Raw genomic sequence first — 21,079 nt, 5'->3', positions numbered from 1 at the left:
CATTCTAGAAAATAAATGATGTGCTTAATATCTGTGTTTCCCTGCAAATATTTAACACATACAAACAGGGCTGCCTAACAGGACAGTGGATGAAGTGCCTTTCAAAATTCTGACATTCTTGAATTACAAAGCTTGAACAATATAGTCCTCCACCGAACAACTGAGATCATAGTTCATATTTTTATTCACTTACATGAAACAAATCTCCTGAACGTATAGTAATTTTCCACTGGTATCGTTTAAACAGGAAAGGAATATAAAGTGCTGCAATAAACAGTTAGCATCTAAATACAATACTGACAAAGCAAATTGCAAGTACAACATATCTGAAAGTGGAAAGGAAGGGAAACTAAAACACTTCAAAATTTGTAAAAAAAAAATCACTCAAATTTGGACCCAAGGAAAATGATACATAAAAACAATGTAACATTTCAATTTCACATTAGTTTATATTATACACGTCCTTGTAATTTTGTACAAGTTGTTCATTTATTATTTTAAGATTTCTGAGCTCAGCTTCTTTTACACTTTTCTTTCTTGTATTATGTTAGCCAGACAAAAAAGCATCTGATTGCAATTATAAACTCCAAAAGTGAAACTATAGTCCACTCATCATGCAGACATCTATTAGTGAAATATTCCCATATTTCCAACCAACACTTTTTCCAACAAACACCTGGGCCACAAGAATACTACACCACAGAGAGTGGTGAAAGGTTCATTTGGTATAGACAGTGCAACATACTTTTTGCAATTTGTCACCTTATCTGGATGTGTGTGGCACCAAATGGACACACCATAGCAGCAGCACTGCTACAGAATGACAACGCTGTCTCAAAGTGTCCTGCACACAGGAGCTTCTTTTAACAATTACAAATATCCTGAGACTACTACAGGGAATATCGTCATCATTATGATATTAATTTGCCAATTCACCATTGAAAGCATCAGACAACTACTTTGAGGATACTAATGAGCATATTTCATAAAATGTACTGCTGCGCAATTGAAATATCTTCTCAAGAAATGAGAGAGAGAGAGAGAGAGAGAGAGAGAGAGAGAGAGAGAGAGAGAGAGAGAGAGAGAGCATTAAATGAATAATTCTGAATTGCTAAGTATAGGAGCCTTATGGAAAGTATCATTCTCCTTCAATACTGTCATTCACCAATTTCATTAAGTACGGGAACAGCTGAACACTGATACAGAATTAACTTATGTTCAGAGGATATTATAATAATGGAAATTACAGGATGGAAAGAAAGGACAAAAGACAACCATTCACCTGCAATTAGTTAACGTCGAGCCCAGACCAACAACGCGTAACCGTGTGGGGGGTACATGTGCAAGTGTTCAACTGCCTGCACATGCTGGAAGAGAGCGGTAAGTTCATTCAAAAGGTCATGAAATTTTCTATGCTGTTAAGAGAATCTGGGCTCAATAAATACATCAGCTGCAGGTGAGTGGTTCCCTTATTGCAGTTTTGTTTTGAAGATTCTTAGGAGTTTCTACACAAAATAAGATTTTCACAAAGATAGGACAAACAACACACACTATCCCTCATGAATCTGTTGAAGAATGGAAGTTAAAGTGTTCAGTTTGATAAAAGAATTCTCTACTTGTTTAATGAATAGTTTAAGTGTTAACTAGTTATTACCCAATCATTTCAATGAAGACAGAGGAAATGTTATGGGATTGTAAGACCACAAAGCTGACTGTATCTCCTCACTACAGAACATTTCAATACCTTGGCACTGTGTTCAATGGAACACTTTAGCAGAAGCAGTACTCAGTCAGTGCTGAATGGACTGTAAATATAGCTGCTTCCCATATAGACAATGTAAAAAGCATTGAAGTATCAAGATATTTTGGCTTTGGAGGACATTTGTAAGTCAAATAACTGTGCTAACAAGAACATAGGCTGCAAATTTAAGACTATTTAGTACTTAAGTTTCATGAAAAGAATAAAATTGGTTGCAAGTTAAGTATCTGGTGTCACACACAATAAAACTAAGTCACCCATTTACAGCACAAAAAGTATTTGGACACTGGCTTTTGAGCTTTTACTGAGCCTTGGACCAATTACTATGCTTCGGAACTGGTGTAAGTATTCTGACAGACTTTCCAATGTTGAAGACTGTGCAGAGCACTTCTGCAAGTAGATCTCAAGAACACAATCTGTGCAGCACAAATTGTCACCTTGCTTACAACTATCATTGTAGATTGGCACGTACAATGTTGTCAAAATAAAAGCAGCCTGGAAAGTGGTTTTGACAATTTGTGACAATATAATCTAAATACCAAAGACAATTGTATATTTTCAGGAAAACTAAGCAACCTTACACAGTATGCATGCAAGATAGTTCACTAAATCAGGTGCACAATGTATTCCTTATGCTGTGAAACTTAAGGTGTGTAGGAGAGAGTGGGATTTGAATGTCCCAGTGAAATGTGTACCATTTCTGATTATTTTAATTTTCTTGTACACTTCATCTGCAGCAGAGCTGGCTCTGCTGGAGACTAAAGAGCTGAATACATCTTTCTTGCTTCAGCACATGAAAGGAGACCTTTACTCTTAGCTCCTGTATCTTTTCTGTCTTCCACCAATATAGGATCCCACAATACTAACTACAGCAACGATTCTCCCAGCAATTTTCACAAACTAGTGAACCTAAAAATTTTATTATTAGTTTGTGCACTGCTGATCCACACTCGCCACAAAATACATTCCATTTGTGTCTCAATGTGGTGTGGTCATATTTCTGACATTTTAAGGAACATACGGGAAGAGGGATATATGGCCTTTCTATGTGAGGCACTATGGTAAGGCATTAAAAGGCAATTCCACCTATAACGCAAGGAGTGCTCATTTGTGGGTCAAATCAGGTATCAATGTCATGCATGTTGATATACGTAACACTAATTCATAATCAAAAGGAAAAGAAACTACCTATAGAAAATGTTTTAACTTCTAACAATGCTAGCTATGCTTCACTAAATATTAAGGTCTGGTTGTTATACTAAATATTAAGGTGTGGTTGTTATACAATGCTCCTAAACGGAAGAACATGCCTCCACAATTTTCCAATATAAATCTAACTTCTGGAGTACCCTAGAACATCACATTAGAAGCCACTTTACCTAAATAAAAGTGATCTGATAACATGAATTCAAGTTCCTTGTATGCTGCAAAAACAGTAGTTCATTCCTACCCAATCTTCAGCATCAAAACTACGTGCTAGGACACACTTGTAAATTCTTAAATTCCTTTGATCCAAGTTAGCAAAACCTGGAAGCAGGTACCATTAAAAGCCAAAAATCAAACTGTTCAAATACTTAATGTAATTCAGAACTGGACGCAAGACATAAAAAAACTAGCCTAGTCTTTGGAACTGTGTGTTTTTTCCTCAGGGAGGAAAGATGGATAGGTAGAAGAACACAAGAAAGGTGGTCAAGTCACTCAGGCCCAAGGATAACACACATGCCATGTGGCAGAGGAGAGAGAAAGATTTGTCTCATCCTCACAACAAGTGAATCCCCTTCATCCTAGTGTGAGTAACCTGTCCCTACTTTCTCCCCAAGAAAGATGCTTAGTTCCTAGGGCTAGGACAGTGACTTGTATTTTTATGTTTATTTCTTGGCAGTACTGAAATTTAGTCTCCAATAGGTAAGTAATGGCCACACATTCCATCTACTAGTTATTTTAAAAATAAATACTACAGTATATTATAACATACATAGCTGAGAATCACAGTATGAGCACATACCTCCGAGTACAAGTCGTGTGAGCTATTTGCAATTCAGGAGGTTACAAATAAGTGTTCACGAACTTTATATATGTAGGCAGTGCATTAAATGTGAAATGTGCCAGTAAACAAAGTACTATTCAGATGACTAAAAAGTACAAGGATTGTTCAGCTATCTTCAAAATTTACATGCCAGTTTTCATTCGAGAAAACACTGCTCACATTTATCCATTCCTTTATTTTTTAGTCAAAGTCTGTATAACTAAAAAAACAAACAAAAATTATTTATGGAATCTGTTACTACTAAACTTACTTGGCTGGTAGTTTGTACATGTATGCTTTCCCTTCATCACTCCAAACCAAGACACGATCAGCTGCAAGAAATTCACCACCCATCCAGCGCTCGCCACGTGAAGCTATAACCGAACACAGCACCGAGAAGTCTCCAGCGTCATATATCTGAGTAACATGGGAAACAATACTATCAGTTCTGACAACAGAATTATTCTGTAGCTGTACTAAGTGTACACATCCTTGCAAAAGGAATCTGAAATGTGCAATTATGTGGCAATGTGCTGGAATTCCGAAACAACCAAACGTCCAAACTTTTTAAAAATAATGTAAAGCATTCTTAAGCAAGGAAACCAGAAATATGTTATGTAAATAAAGAGGCTTATTGACAGTGTCTTCTCATGCATGATTGTTAGATGGAATAGCAAGGGTTTGGTGGCTTGCTAACTATATACATTCTGGCTTAGTGTGGCACCAGAAAACAGTGTTTGTTGGTTGGAAGAAGAGTGTTATGGGAGTGAACAGTAATGTTATCATCCCTCTTTCAAGGGGGTAGTCCACATGGTGTGTGATGTCAGAATGATTTTGATCAATTGTGGTAACATAAGAGTGCTCAAACTGAAGCATTGAAAAAAGTACTGATGCCAAACATAATTTAAAAAAGAGGTAAATCTAGTTTAGTTTTGCCAGTCTACAGGTCAGATGGCAGGCGAGGGCTTTCCAAAGTCTTGTTGGCAATGAGAGGCACCTACCCTGTACCTGACAGCCATGCCACCCTGATGCAGGGTAAGACAAGACAAAACAAAACAAAATAAATCCTTCTAATTGACAGATCAGTAACAGCAAAAGTGAAAAGGCTAAAAATCCAATGAACATCAGTAGGACCAGAAACAGTAAAATGAGGTGAAAAAAATAATAAAGTCAGTAGTGGATGGGCAGTCAGTCTAGTGTCTCCTGAGGCTCTATGTGCAGCAGGGACATCCTTCCCATGACCATTCCACCCCCAATTCATTATTGTGAAAGTTTTAAAGACGGTAACATAACTCAGTCTCCCTGAGGAAGCAAGAAAACCTGTTCAACTGTTCTTTCATTATCTAGTATTGAGGATGAGGAACCCGTAAGGTCTCTACTTCAGAGTGCTATACGTCAGGGGCTCCCCACTAAGTAAGACAAGATGTGGCAGAAAGAAAGGGGCAAACTTCATCTAAAACCAATTCAAACAGAGCAAAAGAGGGGTGACCAATGCAGCTGGCAGAGGAGATAATGTAGAGTGGGCCTAGGCACAGCACAAGTTGGGAAGTTTCCCAAGTCCAACCAGACTGCCCCATCCTGAAAGTATTTTATAGTGTTACATTTGAGAATAAAAACAACTTTTTTTGGAATAAAAGTACCAGTTCAACTGATCGTATGTCATCTGTCAACATCAGAAGTGCAAGAGCCAGAAGACCAAGCTTGCCGTGGAGAGCCAGAATGAGGGAGCATTCCACCAGGATGTGAGCTGCTGTTTAAGGATCTGTAACAACACTGTGGGGGGGGGGGGGGGGGTAGCTCATTATATAACACAAAACTGTGTGTTACTGTGGCCTTACTGATGAGGAGGATGGTGGATTCCTTCTGGAATGAGGAGGAGGAGGCCACTAGATTTTCCATCTCTGAGTGAATAAAGATTTTATCTGCATCTGGGGCTGTGAAAGTGAATGTTGAGTAACTGCTTCTCTAACTGAATATTCAGTCAATTCATTCTCCAGACCACCATTGTGACTTGGGGCCCAGAAAGACAACTCACCACTTATTACAAGCAGGGGCAGGAAGATGATCTTGACTATCAGATATCGCAGGGCAATAAGAGTAACATCATCAGCATGGAGGAACCTCATTGAGCCATCACAATTTAAAATGGAGTTGAGGGAGAACTGTTTAATAAAATGTAGGGCTCTTAATTGCTATCAGCTCCACCAGAAAAACACTAGACGTTTCCAGCACCAAATTTCTTCCTTGCTGGAGAGGTGAAAACATATCCCATTCAGTTAATGGTTTTGTACACTGAGGTGGTGAAAGTCATGGGATAACGATATATATATATATATATAGTGTACACAAAGTATAAAAGGATAATGCAATGGCAAAGCTGTCATTTGTACTCAGGTATTCACGTGAAACTGTTTGATGCGACTATGCCTACATGATGGGAATTAATTGACTTTGAATGCGAAATGGTAGTTGGAGATGGACGCATGGGATATTCCATTTTGCAAATTGTTACAATACTTAATATTCCAAAGTCCATAGTGTCAAGAGTGTGCCGACAATACCAAATTTTGGACATTACCTCTCACAACTGACAACACAGCGGTCTACAGCCTTCACTTAATGACAGAGAGCAGCAACATTTGTGTAGAGTTGTCAGCATTAACAGACAAGTAACACTGTGAAATAACTGTAGAAATCAATATCGGATGTTCGAGAAACATATCCATTAGGACGATGCAGTGAAATAGCAGACAACTGACACGAGCACCTTCGCTAACAACATGACATCACCTGCAACATCTCTCTTGGGCTTGTGACCACATCGATTGGACCTTAGATGACTGGAAAACTGTGATCTGGTCAGATGAAGCTGTTTCAACTCGTAAGAGCTGATGGTAGGATTCGAGTATGGTGCAGATAACCACGAAGCCATGGACCCAAGCTGTCAGCAAAGCACTGTGCAAGCTGGTGGAGGTTCCATAATGGTGGGCTGTGTTTACATGGAATGGACTGGATCCTCTGGTCCAACTGAACTGATCAATTACTGGAAATGGTTATGTTCACCTACTTGGAGAGCATTTGCAGCCCTTCACGAATTTCACGTTCCCAAACAGTGATGGAAATTTTATGGATGACATGATTGTTCATGACTGGTTCGGAGAAAATTCTTGACAATTCAAGCGAACGATTTGGCCATCCAGATCACCTGACACGAATCCCACTGAACATTTATGGAACATGAGGAAAGTTCAATTCGTGCACAAAGTCTTGCACAAGCGACACTTTAGCAATTATGGATGGCTATAGAGGCAGAATGGCTCAATATTTCTGCAGGGGAACTTGTTGAGTCCATGCCACAGAGAGTTGCTGCATTATGTTGGACAACAGGACGTACAACACTATACCAGGATCTCATGACCTGTCACCTCAGTGCAGGTATCAGTGTAAGTGATGGTAGCACCCCGACGCTGCTGAAAATCCAAGAGAAATACATGGTGAAAGCTCATAAGGGTACTGAAACTAAGTCCTTGAAATAGATTGGCCCTAATACATGGTACAGTCACATTAATGTGACCACTAACTACAGTCAACACTAATATGCAATAACCACACACAGACGGCACAGGACAGTATTAGCATTGTAAGGTATACAAACCATGTCATGGGGACACACAAAACAGAGCAGTCGTCATAATACAGAAACAGAGTGATTTATCGTACGTCCAAAAGGCCTTGCTCATTGGCTTTTGGGTGGAGGGTGGTAACATTTATAGAACAGCTAAATTTGTAAACTGTTTGTGTGCCACTGTGGTTAACGTGTACTGAGCATGGCAAAATGGCACTATCCAAAAAAGCCAGCACCAACGCAACAGTGGCGCACCACAGGCCATACATACATGACCAGGGTGAACAATGGCTGCGGGGATGTGCGCGGCTTAACAGACATGCAACTGTTGAGAACTGAACACTCCGAAGAGCCAAGGGACTATCAAAAGTCTCTCTTCAACAACCGTTCAGTGAACGTTGCTGCGTATGGACCTGTGCAACAGGCGCTTTGTTCATGCAGCTAGCTGACTGCTGTTCACTGGCAACTAAAGCCAAAATTTACATGCCAATACTGCAACTGGACACCTACTGAATGTTGACAGGTGGCCTTTTCAGATGAATCACGTTTTATGCTTCACTGGGCAGACGTCAGTTGGCATGTATGGCATGAAACGTCTGAAAGCAAACACACTGCATCCAGGAGGGAACATTATGGTCTGGGGAATATTTATGTGGCATTTGCTGGGTGATATTATTCTGGAAGGCACAATTGATCAACCCAAGTATGCATCTATCCTTGGGAACCATATCCACTCCTACATGTAGTTTGCTTTTCTTCAATATGATGGCATCTGCCAGCAGGACAACTGAACATGAGACAGCTCACAGTGTACATGTGTGGTTCAAAGAGCAGTAGGATGAGATTACTATTCGCTCCTGGCCACCAAACTTCCTGAATATAAAACCCAATCGAGAATCGGTGGGACCACCTCAATCACATTGTTTGCACCAGGGTTCCTCAATGAAAAAATTTAGCACTGCTGACCACATCACTGGAGTTGTCATGGCTCCACATCCCTGTCAGTACATTCCTGAACCTCACTTACTCTTCGTGCACATCTCACACTTGAAAAGGTTGTTATTCAGGCTTTTGACAGTTGGTCACATTAATGTGACTGGACAGTGTACGTGGTATAGGTACTACCCAAAGAAGAGTACATGGGATTATAACCAAGGGAGAGTGAACAGGGAGCACATTCTAAGCAGGGGTTATGGGAGGTCCCTGCAGAGGGTCCAAGGGTGAGTATCAGCAGTTTGACAAACCTTGCATGAAAGAAGAATTCTATAAAAGAGGACCATTAGAAAATTTTTACACGACGATTATGTAAGTGAGCAAGATAGGGTATGGTCAGAACTTAACAGGGAAGATCCCCACTTGAACAAGACTGTCTACAGCACTCATCCAGAAGGCTCCAGTAGTGTCTTACTCCATGATGTGCAGGATCATATAATTTACAAGTCTATGATGTGACAATCTCAAGCTAGACAACCACGGTTTCATCAGGAAAAGGCCAGGGCCTAGCAAATATGGAGTACAGCAGTGCAATCTGCACCCCAAGAGGTGTAGCTGAGAAAGCAGTGAGCATTAAGTTTTCGCATGAAAAGTCTACCGTGGACTAACATGGGGCAGCCAAGTCAGCTTTCTATAAGAGAGGAGTCCTAAAAATTGAGACTGTGCAACGATGTCCAAGCACTAGGTACCTAAGTACAGTTTTGGGTCAGAATGAACTGTGGTACTATGACAGTAAAGTATGACTAATGTTTCCACAGGAGATAATTGGTGACCATGGAGAAAGGTCCAAACAGGACCCTTGCGATGCTTCCTTGCAGTTGTTCAGCCAAGGCCACAGACAGAGCTACAGCTATTTGTGGGCCAACAGCACGGATTTAACCACTGGTCTAACATAGGTCACTACCTCACTTATGGTAACAAGGAAGAGTACAACACTCAGCACAGAATCCTGAAGGACCCAGTGGAACTGAGTGACATACCAACACTGACCTAATACAACCTGAGAACTGAAAATCCATGCATTAAAAAGCTGTAGGAAGCATCAGAAGCCCCAGTCATGGACAGTAGTACAATGTGATGGAGCCAAGTGGCATCATATGCCTTACACAGGTAAAAAAGAAGCTTTGCGAGATGTTATTTGAAAAAAACTTGTAGGATTGCTGTTTCCAATGTAAGCAGATGGTCAGTTTTAGATCATCCCTCCATGAAACAAAACTGATGGAGGACAAAAGGCTCCAAGATTCGAGAACCCATCAAAATCATTGGACTACCATTCTTTTAAGCAATTTGCAGAGCACATTGGTGGGGCTAACTGGTCAATAGAAGTTGAGTTTTTGCCTCGTTTAAAGATTGGATAATGACACTACCTCTCCATTGTGAAGAGAAAACATCATCTAGCTAAATATGGTTGGAGACCACAAGGAGACGGAAAGTGTAGGTTGCATTCAGATAATAGATTATCTGATTATGAATCAAATCAAAGCCTTTGGCCATATAGTGAGATGAGTCAAGAGCCTGAAGCAATTCCCAGTCAGTGAAAGCTTCATTATATAACTCAGGGTTGCAGACAGTAAATGAAGGTTCGCAGGAGAGCTTCTGTAAAGTTTGGAAGGTAGGAGATGAGGTACTGGCAGAAGTAAAGCTGCGAGGATGGGGCACGAGTCATGCTTGGGTAGCTCAGTTGGTAGAGCACTTGCCTGCTAAAGGCAAAGGTCCCGAGTTCGAGTCTCAGTCTGGCACACACTTTTAATCTGCCAGGAAGTTTCATATCAGCGCACACTCCGCTACAGAGTGAAAATATCATTCCGTATTTATGTAAGTTTACCATACTTCACAGGTGATCTTTTTTCAATTATTTCTTTACATGTTGCCTTTCTCAAGGGATATAAACCTGAAAGATTTTTGAAAACACTTGCAAACAAAAACAAAAATATAACCAAAGCCTCCTCATTTTTTTTTTTGCAATGGACCATAAAAATCTACAAGCAAAGTATCTTTTAGTTCATCTGGTTGGATATTTTGCTGTGGTAACCTGCTGGTCTGATATTTCACCTATACGTTGTGACATCTCTAACATGTCTGTATTCTATGGTATACTCTATCATCTTATCAGAACAGATTCTCTCCATTCTGCCACACATTTTCTTATACTTACATGCCCCTAACTTAAATGGCATTTTATAAAACTTTGGCAATTTGGTATTTGTCTTTACCCTCCAACTTTTGCTTTAGTATTCCTATATGCCATCTCTTTTGATACCTCCTCACGTTTTGCCATAGATCTATAATTTTCTTTTCTTCAGGGATTGCTTTAAAAAAATATTTCCAAGCATGTTGAGAACAACATGCTTTGAAATATGTCCTATTTTATCGTCCCAATCCTCTCTTATATGTATTATGCACAGTGCATCTGGCATGTTATTTTGTATTCCTTTAATGTATATTATCTCAAATTGTAACTTTTGTAAGTACACTGTCCACCGAGTTAGTCTCCCATGAGCCACTTCGAGTTTCTTCAGGAACACTAATACTCTATGCTCAGTGTACGCATGTCATATGCCTCCAGAAATAGATACGAAGTTTTTGGAAACTTCGAACTAAGGCTAGGTGCTCTCACTAATTCTTTATGTACCTAGTCAAATTCAGGTTGCAAATGCAACTGGCCAAATATCTTTGTTCTCTTCATCACCAAACTTTAAAAAAGATGACTCTTAAACCATACCCATTTCTGGCTGTACTGCAGAAATGCCTGCTCAGATCTGAATGATGTAATGATGTAATACATATTCTCTAAATGCTTCTTTTAAATTCTCTTATGCTTCCTGGCATCATCATTCTATTCTTATTTTTGCTTTGGGCTCAGTAATCTGTCCAAATTTGGATAGTTTTGTAAGAGCTACACATCCCTAAAATGACGTGGGTTGTTTTCTGTTCTTTGATTTTGAACTTTCATGGCCTCAATTTTTTCTGGGCAAGGTTTCACACCTTCAGTGGTACGCAGTCACCCCAAAACTTAATTTCTCTCTACACAAATTCTGTTTTTTTTTTTTTCTTCAATGTAAGAAGTCATTTCAGTTTCCTTAATGCTTGAAATGATGTTAAGCAACTCACAATGCTCACACCATGTGAATGTGGCAATAAGTCGTAAAAATACACAATTTTTTGCACCTATCAGTATGTGTACTTTTTCTCTTTCACCAACAAAAGATTTACTTATTAATTGGTAACACTATTGTACCTCAATACAACATTCTTTCAATTTTCTCTTCTACAGCTCCAGTTTGAGGATGGTATGGAATACTGCTTTTCTGTAAATGGTTCATGCGATTCTACAACAAACACATTCAAAAATTTTAACTACACCTTGTTTCTTACAAAATACTACTCTATTCACCCATAGTAGTTCTCTTCACTCTTGTCTGACATATTGCCACCTTTCACTTGAGTAATTACTGTTTCCAAGTCATCATTAAGCTCTCTATCCATTTATTCAGCCCCATTCATCATCATTTTCTTCCTTCTCTATTTTTCCTCCTACAGATAGCTGACACATTTAAGCTACCTACAGTACTGCTTAAATCCAGCACACTGTACATTGACGCATATGTCTTCTGTTCTCAGTTCCACTGTATATTGACCACAATCTATATCAGCTCTAAACTCTCCCAATAAATCCATTCCAACAGTTACACATACACACAGATTCATCTCTCCCCCTTCACTATGTCTGGCATTACCATCTCCTTGCCACTTCAATTTCTCCTACTCTTTCCAAAAATTTATGATAGATTATGGTTACTACCTATCAGAGCTGCTCTCTTGTTTTAGTATACTTTCTCCATCAATAAATTTATGGTATTCCTTTCTGTCCAGAAATTGTACAAATGTATTTGTTTTTTGGACAATTCTTCACAATACTTTTTGGTGTTTTCCCTTACTGACAGTGATATATGGGTTTACTTCTTACACACTATTATTACTGCTTCCTGCTTAGCTCTGGATCAGTATTTATCGAGAAAATTTTTTGCAAAAGCATCAAAATTTTCAAACCTTATATTGATAATTATTACTTTGGACCCATTTAATCACAACCAAATAAAACTTTTTTGTGCCACATGCATTTTGCCTTTGTTATTTGCAAGGTATTTTCAATGGCCTGGAACACACATTTTGTTTATACTATTCTGCTTTACTTTTGGACATTGTATGTAGGGATCATAAGCAGTTCTGCCATTTTCTGCTTTTCATAGAACTGATATTGTTGCAATTGTTCATACCTTTTCTGTGTATTGCCATAAGTTGAACAGCAATATTTCCTTCATGAACTTTCTTTTCAAGCAACTTCATTTAATCCTGTATTGCAGAGGTGATCTATTATTTTTTCCACCTTTTCTCCAGCTTGTTGCTTATGTTCTCAGAAAACCTACCAACAATAAATTTTACCTTCGTCTTTGCCTTGCCTACCTTCTTCCACAGTCTTTTCAAAAATCTCCATTTTGGCTGCACCTCACCTCATTGTAGGTTTCCACGAGATTGCCAACTAAAGACATGGCGTACTGATATTTGGAGACTATGTTGGAAATAATGTCTTCAGATCAGTTATACATCTGTTGCAAGTAATGACAAAAATCCTCTACTGTTGCAGCTATTATGAGCATGCAGTGACAGTGTGCACAAATAGAATTACAGGCACTGACGAATGTGGAGTATATTCCTCTATATAATGTCCTACTCTGCAGCATTCACGAAACGGTTTCAATTCAATGACTGGTATGACACACCTTAAAGATTATTCATATTAAAGCACAGTCCTTTAAGTGTGAAGTTCATATCGTGAACACACATTGTTTAACTTTCCACACAGTCAATCCAAGATTAGAAGTGCACCATATGTTTCACGTAACATTAATTGCTGACTTTCTGTAGTTCACATTGATACAATGCTCATACTAATTTACAAGGACTGACTGAAAAGTAATGCCACCACCTTCGTAACTCTTCAACAGTTGGCAGCATTGGTACACAGCAGGTACTGGCTTGTTCTGTAGCCTCTTCTCTACAGCTCCACTTGGCAGGAAGCCTTAGCACTGAACAGTTGTGTTGTTACAGTGTGAAGTACATAACCCTGCACATCAGAGAATGAAAGCAGTTTATGGCGCGTGTGTTAATGTGAGTACTGTGCATTGTTGGGCGAGTAACTTTAAAGATGTTGAGGCGGCAACATCTGACCTGCGTGACAAACAAAGATTTGGATGTCCTGTGACAGCAAGCACATAATTTCACAAGCAAAATGTTGACAGACTGATTCAGGACAATTGTCATATCAATCAGAAACTTCAAGCACAAGCGACATTTCACAAGAATATGTGGGTCACATTACTGCTTTCCTTGGCTATCTGAATATCTGTGCATGATGGGTACCCCTGATGCTGACTCCTGAAATGAAAGTGCACAGACTTGAAAATTGCCATGAACTACTCTCGTGTTACGAGAATGAAAACGCACAGTACTCAACACAATCACCATAAACTGCTTTTATTCTCTGATGTATCTGCTTTGGAGTGACACCTTCTGTCAAGAATTCAATGACTGCACATTGCTTAAATCGCATTGGCACACTGTCTGCACAGGGTTCTATGTTTTACACTGTAACAACACAGCTGTTCAATGCTAAGGCTTCCCACCAACTGGAGCTGTAGAGAAGAGGCTACGAAACAAGCCAGTACTTGCCACATACCAATGCTGCCAACTGTTGAAGAGTTACGAAGGCAGAGGCATCACTTTTCAGTCAACCCTCGTAAATGATTTATCCCTGTTCTCACACATGAAAAAAAAAAAAAAAAAAAAAAAAAAAAAAAAAAAAAAAAAAATCAACACAACAGTCACACCATCACATCAAATGTATGTTTCTCTTATCCATCGCTGCCATACTCCTTGACTGTTCAGTTTCGACAGTCGAAAACAGGCGCTCTCATAGAAAAGAGATACAAAAATACAGGGAAACATTTATGTTTCAGTAGATGTACTATTTCAATATACTGACATTTATTACTAAACATAATAAATAAAACAAAATACTGAAGGAAAAAATTAATATCAGCTGCCATTACAACTGTGCATTTTAGCCATCTACCTAGATTAAGCACTATCAGCAGGTTTAATGCATGACTTGGGGCTGAAGTAAACAGTAATAGCAAGCAAGAAGGCCAAAACCATCATAGGAGCCAGCTTGGTTCCAACACAATGCATGGTAACTTCCAAGGCTTGGAGACTGGTCATCAGTGAAATGTGTTTTTTGGAGAGCAAAACTGATCACACAACAGGAAGATGTTTTTGTTATGTTCGGAAGGTGACAGTAATACCTACTTCAATTCCACAGAATTATCACATTAAAAGCATCCCGGTTAGGCATGAAGGGAGCCAAGGGGACCGGTCATACCTGAGGATCTCCATCACGGGTAGGGTTGCATTAGAGCAGCTTTGTCACGAGATTTCTTCTTTTTCTCTGTAATTACTTTAGAGGGTAGGGACTCTTACAAGGGCTTATCTGCTGCAGGTGTAGGAACTGAAGAGGAGCAGGCAGACCTAGGATCTGCATTCTGTGGCTCTTTCAGACACTGGCTGGTGGTGGATCACTGTTGTGTGGATTTCTAGGGGGTGAGAGAATACAGGTCCCCGATGATAGTGTTGCAGGAACTACAACAAAGGAAGGCCTACATCACCCATGGCCTGGCAAATAACATGGCAAAAGTTGACACCACTGGGACACGATATAAGTGAGCCTATTTTTTTCCAAACTTCAAAATACGAGAGGTGATCTTATCTTCCTGTATTTTTCCAATCATTAATTACAGTAGTACACTTTGGGGATTAGAAAGGGTGACTTTCTCCACAACTGATGGAGAAACAGCCACTTACAGCCCACAAACTGGGTTGGTCATACAGCGGGAAGACCAAAGTCTGAAGGACTGGCATTTCAAGCACAGCATCAGGGGTAGGAAATACAGCTTCACATCATTTTAGATGATCATTCTGAATTTCTCACGCAGTGAGACCTCACTTTTAAAGTAAGGTTGAATGCCCCAGTGTCAACCTCGTTTGGTGGCCCTCAACATACGTGACATATGAAATGGATCCCTTGTGGCTCCCAGCAATCTCATAGTTCTTCATCTATTTGCAGCATTATGTCCCTGTGAAAAACTGAATTCAATTACCATGCTGTTATGGGCTGTTAGAGTAACAGTGCAGCACCAAACTTTTTGTACAGAACAGTAACCCTAAAGTAGGATTCGTTATTTTAATAAAAACAGTGTCACTTCAGAATTTACTAAGGGAAGAGGTTTATCCTAATACATTTTCAACATAATCCACATAGAATGTCATCTTAGTAGGTTAAAAAGACCTTACATTTGTCAGAATGCAAATTGGGAACTGAGGGGAGTAAGTTTCTGCCATTCAGTTGGATGGTTTTGCTTTCCTCCTATGGCATAGTCACAGAGGAAAAATTCTTATCTTAATCTGAACTGAAACTTCCAAAACACCTACACATCAACTGAATGAGCAATCACCTAAGTCAATATTCAGTCACTTACAGCAATTACTTTATAGTGAGTAATAAAGAGTGTTTTCAAAATTACTAAAATATTAATATTTCTCATGTTTGCCACAACAAAACTTGTTTCATGAAACCCTGTGCAATCACATCCAGTCATTCACTAAATGAGTTATCTGTTATTTTCACTAAGCTGCTGGATGGCAAATGTTTATAGCTTAACTTCATATAGACTAAATCCATACAAATCCAAATTGCTGTGTTCCACTGATGTATAGTACTCAGTCTGAACCCAAATGTTTTATACAGGGTGATCATTGAGTCCTGATTAACACAATATACACATGTATGTTCATTGTCAATCTATGTAGACATTTTCAATGCACTTTAACTTGGCCTCTGTCCATTTCGAAGCATTACTTCCGTCATTAAAGAGTAGACCTGGATACATTATGAAGCAAATCTTACTGAACAGCTGACACTGCATCCTGAATTCAAGCTCTTAGATCTTGTACATCTGTTAACTGTTTTCTACACCCTTGTCTTTATGTACTACTAAGTGAAGAATTCCAAGGGAGTAATCAAGTGAACAGGATGGACATAATTTTGTTGAACCTCTGCCTATCTGATGAAACTTTGATTTAGGTAGCAGTAAGTCCTTCCTATGAGAGTAAAATGAGGGGATGCTACATCCCATTGGGACACAACAGTGTAAGCAATGACTTCTTGTTGGGTGTGGTTCCAGGCATTGATCCAGCATATCAAGGCAAATCTTTCCTGTAACTCTTCTGCAAAGATGAAGGGTCCATTAACTGTTGTCTTCATGAATCCATACCTCACATTCACTTTAAATGTGTGTGTTTGCATTCAGCAATAGCATGAGGTGGCTTGTTACTCCTTATGCAACAGCTACACTTGCTAACTTTGCCACAGATGTCGAATGTGGCCTCATCAGTAAATAAAATGTGATCCCTGAGATTGATTGTGTGCAATTTCTATCAAATTTTAACAAGACAGCCCGTATTTACTCGAATCTAGGCCGCACTCTAATCTAAGCCGCACCTGGAAAGTGAGACTCGAAATCAAGGAAAAAAAAAATTCCCGAATCCAAGCAGCACCTGAAATTTGAGACTCGAAATTCAAGGGGAGAGAAAAGTTTTAGGCCGCACCTCCAAATCGAAACAACGTTGGTCCACTGTAATATGAGACAATTTAGGTCAAATGAATGACGATACAGCTACAGTAGTTTGGTTCAAGTCTTAAGCTTAGCAGTTAAGCTTTACCATGTAGCCATTGCTATGCGTCAGGTGCTCCGTCCGTATTTATATGGGTACCATTCCTTTTTCACGTGCTTCGTCTGCATTGAATTGATTGCTTTTCTTTGATCTGACAAGTGCCGTTCTATTTGTTACAGGTGTTTACGTCACTCTAAGCTGAAAATGCATTACTGTACTGTGACATGCATTGTTTGTAGCATTCTGATAATGAGTGTTTACGAACTGTTGCTGCTTGCGGCATGGCTTGCTTTTGTGCGCGTTACCGCCGTTTACAATTTAACAAAAAGAGGAATCATCTCATTAGCAAAACAATGGTAAGAGACTGCTATTTGTTGTTACTTACACTGCTGCTTTCTTGGATAATGATCAACAAGAACCAAATAAAAGACTGCATATGATAGATGTTCTGAACGAGAGTTTAGCGAAAATTTTTCTCCGTTTTAAAATCTTTGCAGACGCCTCTGTAGTACATTACATTCTGCACAGAAATTAGTCATCTTAGATTTAAAAATCTTGTCCATTTCCATGCTTCATTTCTCACTGTATCACTATTAGGCATAAGAATAATACGAATATAAACATGACATATGTATATTATTCCGCTTTTGCTGTTGTCTCACTCTAGTTTCATAGTTTATTAGGCAGACAGGATTTAAATGAGATAGCAGCAAACACGAAAGAATACATGGAAAAATGTTTATATTCGTATTATTCTTATGGTGAAGAGAATACTGCATGTGATTCACGATTCATAAAAGTTCTTATTAGCAACGATCTCGTCACAGGTAGGTAAAAATTTAGAATGTAGAGTTGGGCATATTGACAAACATCCCAAACAGTCTTGCCAGTCGGATTTTTGTAGTACGTTGAAATGCTGCTACATTTGAAGATGAACAATACGGAATTTGTATTTACTTCATTGGATAACGTATGAAAATGCAGTGGTCTAAACTTGGGGCGGAGTCGCCAGTATTTATCTTTGTGCCTGCAAAGCATTCTTGTGTAGCGCTACATAATTCGACGGCAGAAGTTAGTTGTGGCGGCACCTACCAACATTTTTCAGAACTTCCGCTTACTTTACACTCAATTCTAAGCCGCAGGCGGGTTTTAGGATTACAAAAACCGGAAAAAAGTGTGGCTTAGATTCGAGTAAATATGGTATTGAGCTGCATATATTCAGGCTAATTTGTGAAGTATCTGAATGTGGTATGCCTTCTTCTTTGGCATAAAGTGTAAATCTTTCAAAATCATTGCTTTTGACACATCAAGCTTGCTGCTTAAACAACAAGTTGACCAGTTCAGACTTCTTTCAGTCATTTCTCAGATTCACTAAACAGACTCTTGCGGCAGAGCTGGTCTTCGAGAACATGGTTGGTTGGCAATGTTTCCTATTCTTCAGAACTTCTTGGCAAATAACCAGATTTTTGTTCTTTTTCACACTGGCTTTAGAAATTTCTGAGAAAAACCCTTCTGCAACTCCAGATAAGATAAACCTCAAAATTACCCATCAGCAACATTCTCTATCTTACACATTTTTCTTGATTAAAATAAAAAAGATCAGTAAGCACATCGTATCAGAAATCTATCGCAATTATGTATTATGCAAATATGTCCATTGTTTCTTAGAAAAGGAATTGCAGAAAAAATGGCTGTACACAAATGAATCAATGACTGTAGATATTAAAGTTTGAATTAATGCACATGATAATATAAAATCTACATTATTTGAATGTAACAACCATATTAGTCACTCTTTCAAACAGAAGGTAGATTACAGTTCAGTACCAAGATAACAGTGAGGTCAGCGGTAACTGAGCATGAGCTCACATTGAGGAAAGAAATTGGCTGTGTCCTTTTCAAAGAATCCATCCTGGCATTTAGCTTAAGCAATTTAAGTGTACACACAATAGTTGACTTTGGATGGACAGATGGGGATTTGACCCACCATCCTCTTTAATACAAGGCTGATATCTTACCACTATGCCATCTCTCTTAGTGCTGCAGGCTGTTGCAACTTGAGTGCCCACTTGCAGGTAGCCAGGTGCCTGCAGGCAGGGGTGGGCAAACAACTTACGCATGGAGAGTCAAGCAGTGGGGAGAGACAGCCTAAGCAACTGCAAGCCACAGTGCACACAGGCAGGTGTGGGCAAACGGCTTGCACTTGTGATAGAACAAGTGGAAACAATAGGCAATAGCATCATCTATCAGGTAATGTATGCCCGTGCTCCACGGGACATTGATTTAACAGCTTGCTCAACTGTCACTGTAATAGGAATCCAATATACAAGTTGAAAGCTGTGTAATATGATGCTAATATTTTAGTGAACATGCAAGTTCACCTTTGTTAGCATTTTCCAGAATTAAATAATAGGGAAAACACAATTTATATTATATAACTTATTTTACTAGAACTTCAAGTAGGCTGTAACATATACTTCATCAATGGCTGAGTGTTACATGAAAAAAAAAAAAAAAAAAATCTACAGTCAATATTTTTCTCCAGTATCAGGTTCCACAAGGACACAAAATTTAAAAAAAATGTTAAGAAATACTACAAAACTGTTGCAATTAACAGAATTTTTAGACAATTTATTTCTGAAGTATGAATTTTAAATACAAATCTTAAAATCCATGTAAAGTTACCTGCCAGAATTTGGAACACACAATCAATACTGTGCGCTGATTATAGGAGCAGCATGTCATAGACAAGGCATTCAAACAGCGAATCTGTTTGCTCTCATTTTCATATAGAGGTTCTTGGGATTTAGTTTCTTGGCCCAACAAAGTCCAAACTTTCACAGTTCCAGTTGTAGTCAATGCCAGGACTACATCATCTACAATAAAACAAGCAAACAAATAATTTAAAGTCACTGCACACATTCTGTTCATCATCAAACTCTGCCAATTTCCAGTGAGTATAAACACATGTACACACAAAAAGTGCACAATTTGCAAGAAGTTTCATAAAATAATGCTCAGTTATAATAACTTTAGCATTGTGCATGACATTTAGTTTTCTGTTATTGGAGCAATCTATTACTATTTATAGTCATTCAGAATGTTTCACTGATGTGAGCAGCTGGTGCACCTCACCAGTCAGAGGTGCAACAGTTTATAATACAACTACCACATCCACTCACCAACTCAGTGTTTGTGCCACTGTAGCTAGTTTGACTAGTGGTATGCCCTACTTTAAAGTTATCTTAGGTCCTTACAGAACAGTCTGCTGCACCAGAACTCAAGAAGAGAGGTTATGCTGCACTTTGCATGTTAGAAAGCAAGTGTATGTTACATATTACCGCAGAGAATAATGCCGAAATCAGGCTAAAGTGATTATTAAATCCCTGCAGTCACCTGGTCTACCAAATAATTTTGTGGGTATGGCCTTTTAATCACACTGCTCAGAAAATCAATAATGGTTGCAGAAAATCAACAGCAATGCAACACAATTGCACCTTAGAGGACACTGAAAACCTGTAGAAAATTTAAGACCCTAAACTATTATCATCAATAGTCCTTTGTTACTGGTTTTTTTCCTTCTTCATAATAATGTGTAATGAACTGAAAACTTAATTCCCATTGTGAGCTCTTCAGCACTGTAGTCCATTGTCATTTTCAAACAGATAGTACATTGATTATATTTGCTTTCATTGTTTAGTAAGAGACAGCAGATAATTATAACATCTAATTGCATCAGTTACCTGCTAAATATTAATGACAGAACTCTGCCTCAGTTAAAAACTAAATAACAAGATTCTATAACTTGTGTTACCATACGATGTCAATCTACAATCAAGTTTCAGGAAGTTAAAAATCAAAATGAGTAACAACAAACATAATTCTGGGG

General features: G+C 38.8%; 1 protein-coding gene across 5 annotated transcripts in view; it reads right to left on the bottom strand.

Annotated features, from left to right (window-relative positions):
* The window catches only part of LOC126469697 (WD repeat-containing protein 7), a 385,995-nt gene that overhangs the window by 352,442 nt on the left and 12,474 nt on the right, over positions 1 to 21,079 (bottom strand). For all 5 annotated transcript variants that reach the window (XM_050096866.1, XM_050096868.1, XM_050096869.1 and 2 more), the window contains exons 5-6: positions 19,876 to 20,066; positions 4,057 to 4,202 (exon numbers count right to left, since the gene is read on the bottom strand). In XM_050096866.1, the coding sequence (XP_049952823.1) occupies positions 4,057 to 4,202; positions 19,876 to 20,066 (337 nt within the window). The remainder of the gene's footprint in view (positions 1 to 4,056; positions 4,203 to 19,875; positions 20,067 to 21,079) is intronic.

The sequence above is a fragment of the Schistocerca serialis genome, chromosome 3 (assembly GCF_023864345.2).
Source record: "Schistocerca serialis cubense isolate TAMUIC-IGC-003099 chromosome 3, iqSchSeri2.2, whole genome shotgun sequence".
Classification (NCBI taxonomy): Eukaryota; Metazoa; Arthropoda; class Insecta; order Orthoptera; family Acrididae; genus Schistocerca; species Schistocerca serialis.
Note: the sequence above shows the minus strand (reverse complement) of the source record. Positions and strands in the feature narration are given on the sequence as shown.